This window comes from Antrostomus carolinensis, unplaced genomic scaffold (genome assembly GCF_000700745.2).
Source record: "Antrostomus carolinensis isolate BGI_N321 unplaced genomic scaffold, ASM70074v2 scaffold29472, whole genome shotgun sequence".
Lineage (NCBI taxonomy): Eukaryota > Metazoa > Chordata > Aves > Caprimulgiformes > Caprimulgidae > Antrostomus > Antrostomus carolinensis.
Genome location: NW_010302188.1, coordinates 355 through 13,731, shown reverse-complemented (window position 1 = coordinate 13,731; position 13,377 = coordinate 355). Strand labels below are relative to the sequence as shown.

The 13,377-nt window shown below is 41.0% G+C and overlaps 1 protein-coding gene across 1 annotated transcript in view; it reads left to right on the top strand.

The window, feature by feature from the left end:
• Positions 1-11,689, top strand: part of LOC104521661 (protein unc-13 homolog B) — a gene marked incomplete at its 3' end in the record, with an annotated part of 82,721 nt that extends 71,032 nt beyond the window's left edge. Inside the window, exons 24-26 of the mRNA XM_029083957.1 lie at positions 6,175-6,263; positions 9,445-9,597; positions 11,566-11,689. Of these exons, the coding sequence (XP_028939790.1) occupies positions 6,175-6,263; positions 9,445-9,597; positions 11,566-11,689 (366 nt within the window). The remainder of the gene's footprint in view (positions 1-6,174; positions 6,264-9,444; positions 9,598-11,565) is intronic.
• Positions 11,690-13,377: the final 1,688 nt, after the last annotated feature.

The following is a 13,377-nucleotide window of genomic DNA, read 5'->3' as shown; positions in this document are numbered from 1 at the left end:
TACATTTCAAAATGAGAATACCACCTGCAAATGGAAAATACCACCTGACAGGAGTAGAAAAAAAAGTGTTTATTAAGAGTGTCAGCTACTTTTCCTAGAATAGACCTCATGTCTGCATTCAGCCCTTTAAAACCTTCTCTAGGAGGTATAGGTATGGTAGAACAGAGGCGATTAATCCACTATTTCCCCTGCACTGTGGAATCAAAAGAAAAAAAAGGCAGAGGAACCCAGACTGTGAGGAATAAAGCACACGGGAAGAAACCAGCTACGAAGCTGGTTTTTCAAAGAGATTTTTAAATTTTCTTTTCAAATACTGCTTGTCCACTTCATTAGGTTGCCGCTGATCACCAGAAATGAATCGTGTTGTGTTAGGTGCCTGCATTATTTGCTGTCCCCAGGGGTTTCTGTCTGGGTGACTATGTAGTACTTTGCTTCTTGACTTGAAACCTGCCAAGTCCTCTGTTTTGCTAGAGTAAACAAGGTCTTGTCCTAGTTTAAGTAGTCCTTTTTCTGATGTAGATTGAACCTGGTAGTGAGTAACAATTGATGAGACAGCAGCTTTGAGAATAGAACGTGTAGATAAACGTGCTGCTGGAATTAATCTGTGGGGTTTATCCTCTCCTTCAGGAAGGGCAGTTCTTACTTTCTTTGACAGATTTGATGTATATTCATCTATACATCACACAGTAGCTTGCACAAATGTAAGCATTGTCCTGACTTCTCTACCCAAAAAAGAACTGCTTCCTTGGGGAAATAAGAAAGTAGAATAGTGGTATGTCCTGGTCATCTTGAACTGTTCACCTTTTTGCATTCTCAAAGATGGTGTTGAGAATTAGGTACCAAATATTCCATTGTTCCTGTGGCAGGTATGTTATAGCTGTACCATGTGTGAAGCCAGAACTTAGGGGATGGTTTCAGTTATGGTGTACTTGTGGCTTCATCTGATTCTGATTCACAGATCCATCTACATCTGTAGCACTGAACAATTCTGGAAAGCTTTGAAATACTGCTGCTCCCTAGCACTCTTTGCCAGTGGGTCCAAAACACACTCCTGTGAAAATCCATATCACTTTTACCCTTTTGCAGCAAAGGAAAGGAAGGGGCAGGGCTCTCCCATAAGCATCCTGCAGTGTAATGGCATAACATGGAACAGATGTGCTTGCCCAATACTATTTCTTGAGATTGGGCTTCTCGATATAGTGCCTTCCTTTACTTTTTTTTTTTTCCTAGATGAGGAATGGTACATTTTCCCTCACTTTTCTTTATCTTTTTCTGACTGTAGTATTCAGAAGGCACTAAATAGGGCAAAAATTGCCCAGCATCTCTGTGTTTAATGTGTTGACATCATGTGGTCTCTGAACATTACTAGTTAGAAATAATAAGGACAATAGCAGAGTCTGAGAGCTCTGTGTGGAGGGATTCTCTTGGGTCTGTACTTGAGATCTCAAGACATTTATATATACACACACATAAATATACACACATACAGACACAGAAAGAAGTATTTTAAATTATTTTTAGGATTTATAATTAATATTTTTATTTCCCTTCTGAGCTGTGTTGATCTCACGGGATCAATACAGCTTTACTCTGGCTCAGTAGCATTCTCAGGCATTGCTGAAGCATGTTTTAGAAAGGCAGCATTTATGGAGTGGCAGGTAGCATTAAAAGCATAATAAACAGCGGAATTGAGGAGTTGAGTCCTGGAGAGAAATTGGGTAAATGAATACTTTTTAAAACCTTTGATTCCTCTGAATCATCTCCAATACACCCACAGAATGGAGATTGTAATTTAGCTCTGTGCTAAAGTGGGCTATATAGATTAATTTGCCTGAACTTGGCCCCATTTAATTAATTATTCATACATTATTTAATAAAACCTAATGTGACCTGCATTTTCTACCCACCTCTGCAGTTTTTTGCAGTCTTCAGACTGCTCTGTGGCTGTCCCTGACACCAGAATAAGCCTTTCTCATTTTGCTTGAGATAGATGGCTTTCTGCAGGCCATTATTTTGCTTAGCCTCTCATGAGTTATGAATTCATGGCACTGAAATTAAAAGGTACTGTGCTGCATTGTCCACTGCTGGAGCCTCGATGTGCTTTGGAAACCTAGTTTGAAACATTTCTGCACTTTTTTTTTTCCCCCCCAAGTCAAGCACATGGAGTGAGCATCAGAGACAAGCACTGCCTAGGGAACCCAAAGAATTTGCTGCTGAGTAGCAGCAGATTGTCATCATACAATTTTCATGCCTTTGGTTTCAAGCTAATCAGTACAATTAATGCTTCAGGAAACTCTCCTCTTAATGCTCAGCCAGGGTTATCCCACGTTTTAAATCCTAAGTTAGCCACCTGAATAAAAAAAATGCTGGACAGCCAAGAACAGCCAGGACTGGATAGGAATGTTCTCAAAGGACTGATTGTATCTACTGATTGCTCCTCTTTAGGTTCCCATGTGCCATAGCTAAAGCCACTATAGAATTTGAGAAGCTGTCAGCTGCTGTTTAGATTCAGTGCTCTAGGTTCCTTACTCTTGAATCCCATAGGAAAGTGGGGAGATGCATGAAAATTCAGTGCAAGCAAGTCCCTAAAGGGAGGCTGCAACTGTTGACCTTCCTGCTTCACAGTCACCTCTGCAGACGGGAGCTCCCAGGGATTAGTGGAGGGAGGCAGAACAAAAATCAGCAACTTTAAGCTGGAGCCAGATGAATTCTAGAACTTCCATAAAGCTAAAATAGGATATAAGGGCAAAATTCTGTACCTGCTGATGTGTCAGATCAGAGCTGATGATTTCACAGGTTCACTGGCTTTAAGATGTAAATTGATTAACATCATCATCTTCTAGAAGACAAGAGCTATGTTTGTGCAGCTGCAGAGGGGCCTTCCAGTTCTGGTTGCTCATGCTTCACCAATGTGTGTAGAATCCAAAGAAGAACGAATGACATCTCAGAAAACTTAGAAGCCCATCACAGCAAATTCCTGACTCATGAGTTCTGTTTCATCCATGAGAGACACAGGTGAAGATCAACCTAAATTGAAGTTCATAGCATTATGCTGTAAATGCCACCATTCAGATTAGCAGGCAACTTGAGGTTCCAGCCCTGAATGTGCTTGGATGAGACTTTGAAGCCCAGATTATCTGAAGTGCCAAGTCCCAAATCTTTGCAGGAAATTAACAGGGCCCTGCTTTCTTCCCTGGCATGTAAATACAAGGTTTCTTCTTCCCTCTTTACAAGCACCTTGTTTTTCTCTGTCACACGTTTTGTCTCAACTACAGAACCATGGATGTGCCAGCCATTATTTCCACTGGAATTGGAGCACTTGCTCAGAGATCACCCACCCACCCACCTTGCTGTGGGTACCGTCCCATGTTTTGCACAGAGAATTTTTCCTTATCTTTCTTCCTCTGAATCATCTCTGATACACCCACAGAATGGAGATCATAAGCCTGCTGGAGCTCCAGCTTCCAATAGAAATGGTCTGGATGCTGGATGTGACATATGGCAGTGACCCAACTGCATAACAGTGCTTTCTGTTTTACGCCACCAGCCAGATTTATCATGCAGTCCAAGTAGCAGGAAATGCTATCAGTGATAGCTGATGTGCTTAGAATTCATTGTCTGAGCAGCAACAGCATAACGTACACTGTTTCATTTAAGTGCTGTTATCAGTGCTTCACCATATTGGCAAAGAATAGTTTGCCATTGTGCCACGTGCTACAGGGATGCTGTAACTGAAGTGTGATTTATATATGTGAAAGAGTAGTACACACCTACTGGCACGTTCCTAATGGACTTAAGGCACACTCAGGTAATTCCCTGAAATTTGCTTTCAAGCCAAAGCATGCCAATACCTAAGTGTTAATAATCAGTAGCGTAGTATGTGGACTACTCCTTCAATAGTAGCAGTTGCTTGGAAGACAACAGTCTTTCGAGGATGACACAGGACTTGATGGATACTGAACCATAATGCTTACCACCAGGGTTTGTCTTCCTGACCGTGAAGCAGGGCACCTCAAAGTTAAATCTGGGCAGCTGTCTTGCCAGTTCTCTCTCTCACCCAGAGAGCTGTGAGCTGGTGTTCCGGAGGAGAGAGTTCCTTGCCACAGATAATGGAGCTCACCTCCTTGGCAAAGCATTGCTCCAGCTGACCCCTCTTGCAGTACAGGGCTGGCAATCAGCCTTTCTTTTGCTCCTGAGAAGATCAGTTTGCAGTCAACAAGTATAATAGAAAGGAGAAGCTTAGAGGTAGTTGTCGGGCTCCCCGTGACACCTCACAGTAAAACAAGGCATTAATTGCGTGATTCATGAAGCAAGGCAGTAAGTGGTTGATCCTAATCTCGAACATCCTCTAGACCTGTAACACATGTATCTGGTAGCTTATAAAGAAGTAAATAGTGAGGAACTTGATGTCTTGTGCCAAATTCTACTGGCTTTTTTCAACTGGGAAAGCAGGTACTTTAAATATTTTGATGAATCATGAGCTGGTCCTGCCTCATATCTACCAGATACGTTCAAAATCAGAGAACTGTTCAGTGCCATTAATTGTAGATAGCAAACCAGACAGCTTGTGACTCGTTGCCCCTTTACACAATCGAAGGGAAGGATTAATGTAGAGGCAAGACAAACTGCCACCAACAGATGCTGGTTTTGTTTTGTTACCTACAAGTTTGGCTAGAATGACTGCTGATGGGCATGTCATTAGCTTCCTTCTGTCTTCTTAGTGAGGGAATTATAAAGGTAATAGGAATACGAATTCCCTTTAATAAAAGAAAAATAATCAGAGCTAGCAAGGCCTAAAGTTATAAGGCTTAAGTAATCATCATTTGCTTGATTTATTTAAAATTATCTTTAAAATTCTGATCCAGGAGTTTCATTAGCACAGGTTCAAATGCCTAATAGAGTCAGTTTTCCGTGCCAGCTTACAGCAGGAAAATGAACGGATTAGATTCCAAATCCCCTAAGGCTTGGCTTTCTCTGACAGATGCTGAGGAATATGAAGAGGGCTTCAGCACTGTATATAGAAGTGGGGGCTCCTGTCTTGTTCAAATCCTGTATAGCTGCATGCATGGATATACCATAAAAATCTAAACTGATTTTAAACCACTGTACTGGCATCTGGCTCATTACATTTGTAAATAGATACTCTGCCTTAGAGGTAAGGGCTGAAGCTCTGAATGCCAAAGGCAAACATTTCTGGAAGGTTTTTGTTTTACAAGCAGCTTGCCTGCCTACCTACAAAGGAAAATCTGTTTTACAAGTTACTTTTTCAGAGCAAATAATCCCAAAGCATTCAACATGTGTTGTTCTGTATACACACAGGTAGGTTCCTCAAAAGTGGCTCTTTTGAGGCTGGAGGGATGACTACAGCTGGAATACAGAGCACTGTTGAACGTAAAAACAGGAGGTTTTGGACTGATAATAGTGGGACAAGGATATTTCTACGGCATGTGCCAAGGTGTCAGCAGTGTCCATGTAGTGCCTGGGGCACTTCTTTTTGTTTGTTTGGTAAAGTCTCCTCTGAACAGTTCTATACGAAAAGCTGTCTGCCTCCATGTAAGAGTAGAGCTACTTTGGCTCAATACCCGTAGCTGAGATTATGCTTTCCAAAAGTGATCAGTGCATAACAGTTCCTGCCATGATCTTGTGGACATGTTTTCAAAGTAGCTGGGGTCCAGTCTTCCGAGAGCATTGGCTGGGTCAATCTTCAGTTTGAATATGGAGAGCAGGGTGGAGGGTGAAATAGCATCTTTCAAGACCATGCATTTAGAAATACATAAGTAAATAACATCCAGCCTGAAAAGCCCTGTCTCCTTCTAGACTTAGAGAGGTGAAATGACCCGTGAACCCAAGGTAATGCACAGTGCTTGATTATTTTTCAGCCCGCTTACTCTACTAGCCACAGGGAATTTACATTCACTTTCTTTCTCAGCTTTGCACATATCAGGAAGGGTATTGGGGGGTATTGGAGCCTGGGGAAACCACTTGCTGCTGTTTAGGGAAATATCTGTTGATAATTTCACACCTTCTCTAACAGCAGCAGAGCATCCTAGCTGGCAGAGTTCAGTGGTGATAGTTCACCTGCTTATTAAGAAGTAGCCTCAACAGTGAAGAACACTGTGAAGGGCAGCAGACTGCCCCCTGGGTTCAAGCTAAGTGCTCTTCTTTCCTCCACAGTTGGATGCAGAAGCAAGTGACCATCTCAAAGAGCTCCAGGTGAAGCTGAACAATGTTTTGGATGAGCTGAGTGCTGTGTTTGGTAACAGGTGAGTATGAGGAGGTTCCTGTCCTTGAAGGATTCAATTCTTTTGTCTAATCTCATTCAGTCAGGTTATGAAGAGAAAAAAAACTTATGTCAACTGCATTATATTTTTCTTTTTGTCATAAATTCGTGGTCTTTCAAATACTGAGGCCATCTAAAGAAGTGAGAAATGGTTTTGAAGTCTCTCTTTTCTATATTGCTCTGCTTAGAAATGTAACATGGAGTTCTTTCAACTGTGAAATGTATTTGTATTACATAGAGTGATTTTTTTCTCTAAGTAGTGCTTGTCAGCAACAGAATTGCCTGCTCCTTTATTGCTCAGAAAGCAGTTTCCAGCTTAGTGTTTCTGAAGCAACATTATTTTTTAAATGTTCTGCTCTAAATGTATGAAACAGCTGACTGATTTCTGATTGTTAAATGAATATTGGAATAAGAAGGAAACAGGTTTAGAATTTGAGATTGTCTTATTCCAATGTTGCAGTCAATGGTGTTTTTTAATGTTTCAGGGGGAGGAGCTCTTAAAAGTATGGCTGGAGTAATGGACAGCAATTAAGTTTTATTGCAAATCATGTTACCATTTACCTGAGGACAAAAATGTGCTCGACTTCATAATAATTTTGTAATGAACCATAAAAGATGTCAATTAAGCAAAATCTAGAAATACAGGGTTCCCAACTGATCTTCAGAGACAACCACTTTTCATGATAAATGCCATTCATTTAATGTTGTGCTTTATTACAAGATTAATGCAGGCATGAACTGTAGTAGGGCTGAAACATGGGCAAGGGGAATAAAGCAAATTGTACCAACTTGGCCTCTTACACAGTCCATGGATTTGCAGTACTTATGCCCAAAAAAGTCATGGTGGGATTTTGCAGCAACTATTTGGATTTCAGCACACAGAGCTAAGTGGGGAGATAAGCCTTGAGTTCCCATTGCCAGTAATGGATGCTATAGCAAGAAATGGGGAAATTCAAATTGTAACTGAATTGAGTTGATAAGGTTCAAAATTAGGTAGAGGATGAATGAGAAATCATAATTAGGGGGTGAATTTTGTTGTCTGAAACCTGTCTGCATGGTGTCACTGTTACAAGGCAGTTAGGGTACAAACTTGACATTTGCAATATGATTTTAAAAGGTTATTCAGTATCAGCATACATACCTGGGAGTGTTTTACAGAGATGTGCCAACAAGAGATTTAGCCAGTCAGACGGCTCAGACGCTTTACTCATTCCTTAACAGTAATAGGGAATGAGAAGCAGAGCTGCAGTTTACTGTATAAGTAGGATCTTCTAAAGGATGGAAGTGTGGTATGTAGGACAGATATGCACAATATTCTGTGCAGAGTCTGTAAACAGTTGCTCTTACAACAGTGTGCGCACCTGACACTGCAAATACTAACTTTTCTTCATTTATGTGAGATCATTGTGCCTGCTGGGAAAGCAGCACCTAGCCGGAGAGCCTCACCACCTTTGTGCTGAGAGAGGATTGTGTTTGGGCACAGAAGTATTTTCTGCTTTAAAGGATATTATAGAAAAAAGGAGCCTTGGAAGGGTTTATACTTCACGCAAGGCTAGCTGCTGTTTTGTTCTTGGAGGCTGTAGGAGTGAAGGAGGGAATTCCTGTGGGAATTAGGAAGCAGAAGACCCTGTCTGACAGCAGAGGTGAGGTTGTCTTTTAACTTGCTGCTGCCAATGGCTCCTGTTAAGCTGTACATCTACACAAGCTTCACTTTCAGGTGAACCTGTTGCCACAGTAACTGATTTATCATTTTTCATAATTGGTGACAATTTTGTATCATATTAATTTTTATCTTTTAAGGGATTCTATTATTTTTCATCCCCTGGCTGGGGATTTACAGCATCTTGAGGCAGGGTCCTACAACTGAGGCAGTATTTGGGAGAATTGCGGGTTGAGATTAGCCTGTAACAGAACAGGGACTGTCAGCAATACAGGAAATTCTTGGTACTATTTTGTTTGGTGTGACTTATGTCTCTGGTTAAGATGTCATTGTAGCCACTAATGGCTGCTGCAAACAACTTTTCTAGAAATGGGGAAAGTGAAAGTGGAGGATGCATGGAGAAAGAGCTCTGGAATTGCTCCAGCGAGAGGCAGGTTGGAAGTGAGCAAGAGGGACCGTGAGGCTGGGGGTGGCGGTTCAGGAGAGGAAAGAGGTGACAGGGTGGAGGAGGAAGGACAGCCACAGGGCAGAGGAGTTGAATGCTAGCACCCAACCCACAGATGTCCTGGGTGGCTCACGCAGTAGAAGTTCAGGCCACTTATATAAAGCTGACTTCCAAACCCATGTTCTTGCTCTTAAGTCTTTACCCTAGCTCCTAGCACTGACATCTCTTCCGGGTTTCAAGCCTCTGTGCTGTTGGTGGATAGCTAAATGTCACTTGTAATGCCTGTTTTTAGTAACTGTTTTTTTACATGTCCAAACATTTTCCTTTATTCAATTAATTGATGTGTTGACAGCTCTGTGGAACTATTAATAATTTTTAACCATTGTATTATTTCCTTTTGAACCTCCTTTTAGCAGTAAAAGACAGAAAGTTACTGTGCTTTAATGACTTGTATGCCACTTCATTACAGTGACACTGCCCAATTTATAGCTGAGCCCCACATACCATTTTGATACTTTGACATAGCATGGACTGTATGGCAGTGGACTGGTTTCGGTCAGTGCCTGCCTTCAGGCTGTCTTTATTATTTTAAAGACAGCCTATGATGGGTCATAACCAAATTACTGCCAATGGACTCCTGGGTGCTCAGAGTTGTGCATGCATTGTGCCATTGCTCCATGCTATATCCCGGTCTCTGTGCTGTTAGCACTTGGTGTAGAAAGCAAAAATACAGCAGGGTGCTTTGAGCTAAGAACAATGGTGCTTCTTGAAATCAGGAAAGGATCATTTGTTTTTTGCAAGATGAATGAACAAGCTCCTCTCAAGTGTGATTCTGTCTTGTGTTCAGAGGTGGTAAGCTCTCTGTGGATGTTGTGCATAACGAATTGGGTGGCGTGCCTGTTAGTAACAAATGCAGTAAGGAAATAAGCAGAAAATCTCAGGAAGGAGGAGTGTGTAATTGAGTGTATGGTGTATGGACTTGCAATATTTACCTTATGTACCACAACTGGGATCTATGCCAGTGATAATCTTGGTTTTGCCTCTCTCCTATCTGTTCAGCTTTCAGACTCGTATTGATGAGTGTGTCAAGCAAATGTCTGACATCCTATGTCAAGTGAAAGGGACAGGAAACGTTGCTGCTAATGCCAGAAACACAGTTGCACAAGATGCGGATAATGTCTTGAGGCCACTGATGGATTTCCTGGATGGAAAGTAAGCGAGTGTTCATATATGTTACACATGCAGCGCATCAGATTGGCAAGAGGATGGGCGAAGGAAAAATAGCTCCATGTTCTTGGATTGTTCTTGAGATGTCTGGTCTCTAAAGTCTCAGGATGAATTAATGGCTTTTTTTCCTATATCTGCCTCTCTCAAGCCATGGATCACCTCTTCAGCCTGCATTCAGGGCCCAGAGCACATTCTCAGTTCTCCTTTCTCCCTCTGGCATTTATATCAGAAAAACACACTGCTGATCAGGTAGTAGGAAAGGCTGAAATTCTAAATTTACTAGCTGCATTTTTTTTTCCTGTACAAATTGTACTGTAGACAATTAGCAAACGTATTGCAAACCATACTTACATACTTGATACATATGCTACTCAGTATCCCAGTCATGTCATGCCCATGTGTTCTAGTCATACCTGATGCTGTTCTGACTAGAAAATAAGCTTCTGAACTATATAACGTACATAAGCTTGATCCATTGCTTTAATTAACTGTTGCCATTAACACCACACAGCATGATTCAGCTGTACAGGGACTTTTTGTGGCTAACTGCACATAATTCTCAACAGCTAAGCCTTGTTCTACAAAAAGAAATAGTTTTAAATCCTTGTAGAAGTTAAAACTTCTTGCTGACGCAGAGCAGTTCTTTGTTTTGAAAGAAGTGGCCAGCAATTTGCATAATAAATGCTGCGAGAGATGCGAAGCTTTACAAGTTTAAAATGTAGTTTCTTTTGTTGATCTTTGTATTGATTGTCCCATCTTTCTTTTGGGTCACCATGTAGTAAGTGACTCTCTGCAGCAATCGTTACATCTAGGAGCCCTCTCATTTGACCATTTTCTGTGCATGCCTTCATGAATCCTGAGAAGCCATCTTTCTTTGTGTCACTGGGGATTGATATCCTACGGGGTTTTAATCCAGCTGTGGAACAAGTAATTTTGATTATGATAATCCAAGCCTGGATATTTTTCTTTCCTCCTTTACAGAAGGATAGTCTTTTTTGATGCTTCCTGCATCCTACCCATATCATTCTTCTCCCTGTTTGGTTTTGTTCACTTGCTGTCTAACCAGCTATGGGAAGAAGGGAAATCTGGGACCAATCCCTGTTTGGTTTTGTTCACTTGCTGTCTAACCAGCTATGGGAAGAAGGGAAATCTGGGACACGTTACATGAAATAAAATTACCTGTTGCCTGTGCACTGCTACTGGCTGTGGAATTCCTGTTTTGTAACTGCCCCCGTGTGATCAGTAAATCAAGTCCAACAATCATTGCAAAGAAGAATCTAACATTTCTTGACCTTTTTGAAAGTCTCTACAATAATAAAGGAGGAGTAAATGAGAAATAAAGCAGACCTTCTTTATGTAAAAAGGAACAAACATACGGCTGATGATTGTTGGTGAATGCAATTGCAAGAAAATACAGAGGAGTCTAAGAAATGCTTTGAGGCGATTATAGCGATGAAAGATTTAGAGACTTCAACTATCAGAAACTCTGCAGGAAATTCTGCCTAATAGTCTGGGAAGTATCAATTTAGGTATTCAACAAAAATCATTATAATAACCACTTGAAGCTTAAAACGTATTTTCTATACTTGTTTGTAATTTTTTCCTATATATTCGGTAAACCTGACACATCAAGAAGTATCTTCTTAAAGGAACCAGTTCAATGATACTTGCTCTTATTTGGACTATTCCCAACCACTGTAACTTACCCCAGGTCAATAAATAGAAATGATTGAGAACAGAAATGTCAATAATCCATTTTGGCCAAACTTCTTCAGTGCTAGAACCCCAAGGGTGAAGACAGGCCGTACTTTATGAAAAGGGAAGATTTTTACCCTTATAGCAATCATTATGCCAAACTGCTGTGGATGGGGCACTGATTCGTCTATACACTTCTCCTTTTTCCTTGCAAATTGTGTTCTTTGGAATTATTCAGTTCTTGCTCTCTCCCTGCAGCCTGACACTGTTTGCGACTGTGTGTGAAAAGACAGTGTTGAAACGGGTGCTGAAAGAGCTCTGGAGGGTGGTAATGAATACCATGGAGAAGCTGATTGTGCTGCCTCCTCTTACAGACCATACGGTAAAGCATTTTCTCCTTCCTGACGCGTAGCAGAAAGTGTTGCCATTGCCTGTGTAACTCATCTCCTTGACCTAATGAGTCATCTGTCCAGGTAAATTTGCCTGCATGTAGCCTGCTCAAAGATGGAAAAATATGTCTGTAACCTAGTAAAGTAGGAGAGCAACTATATTTATAGTAGGATTGCAAGATACAGAGCACACTCTAGATGAAAAACAATTCAAAATCCGTGATCCAAAAGGAGTTGCCATTAAGTATATCAAGTTGCACTGATTAGAGATTTGCAGTCCTTTAAGAAAGTTGTGTATATGGGGTTATCCGGCAGTTAGTGTTGTCTTCATGGCATTAGTTCAACACCTGTAAACACTTCTGCCTAATTATTGTCATCTGTTGATAATCAAGTGTCTCTCTGTGTAGATGTGTTAGTTAGGGCGTGGTTTTTAATGGCACCACCATCCTGTTCTTCCTCCCACGAGGCTTTAACATCAGTATGAGCTGGTGTGATTTTTGTGTGTTTGATGTTGAAGAGTTGGAAGCATGTCCAGATAGTTTGCTTTCAAAGGCAGTCTTTTATATAATTGTTCAGCAGTGTGGACGTGCTGGATGAATTTAACAATGGAAGATTAACCTCTTCGCCAATTTTGAGAAACCACAGAAACTGATTATGTGTCAGTCATGCACTCCCAGCTGCTCTGGGGGATGACACTCAGTTGGAGGCAGTGTGAAGTCTGGGTTATAACCTCATTATTTGGAGATGATCCAGAACTTCTTTTAATCTCTGTGTTGGAGTAAACTTGTGGTCTGTGGCTAATTTATGCTGATTTGGTTTTTTTCCCATTTGTGAGTAGAACAATAGTGGTTTTCACTATTCAGCCTACGTATTTTGAGTGGACTTCTTGGGTTGCAATGTCTAGAGGAGTGTCGTAAACCTGCATCTTGCTCTGGGTGTTTCTTGGTTTGAGAGGGAAAGCCTTTGCCCGTGGCCTTAATTATGATAACTTTAAACAAAACTGCTGAGACGCAGTGTGCTGTCCTACCTACTAAGCATAAAATCAGCATGAGGTGTAAATTTGCTAAAGACTCCTTGCTCTGAGCTTGGATGTGGAGTAATCATTTCTACTTGCCTTTTTAATTTATAAAGGAGAAGAAACCCATCTAAATTTAAGAGTATGAAATTTCTTCCCCTCTGTTGAATAGCTTTAAAAAGGAACCTTTAGGGACAGGTGGTAAAATTGTCATGTAAGAGCAGTATTAACATGACTCCTTCAGAATCGAGGCAGTAAGATCAAGGGTCTTGAGAGAACCAGGGAGGAGCTGACTGAGGTTTATGCTTGCTAGTTTTGAATTTTAAAGGCAGAGTAGGAGAGTGATTCAGTGCATGTATCATGAAGAAGGCAGTAACTGTGATCAGCCAATTCTTCCAACCTGTGAGATGTTGCTATAAGTGACTTCTGAGTTTTTTTTACAAAGAATTTCTTGTTGCCGTCTCTTCAGTTTCAAATTGAGAAGCTCTTTTTGTGTAATGAAGCGCATCCTCAGTTTTCTGAGATAATTCAAAATGTTCATAGCTGTATTTTTAGATGTCTAATCAATTGCATTGTAGTGAGGAGGCTGAACCAATCCAAACTGGAACAGTCACTGTTTCAGAAAGGCGGTTGTGAACAATGCAATGATTAAAATGACCTTGTCTG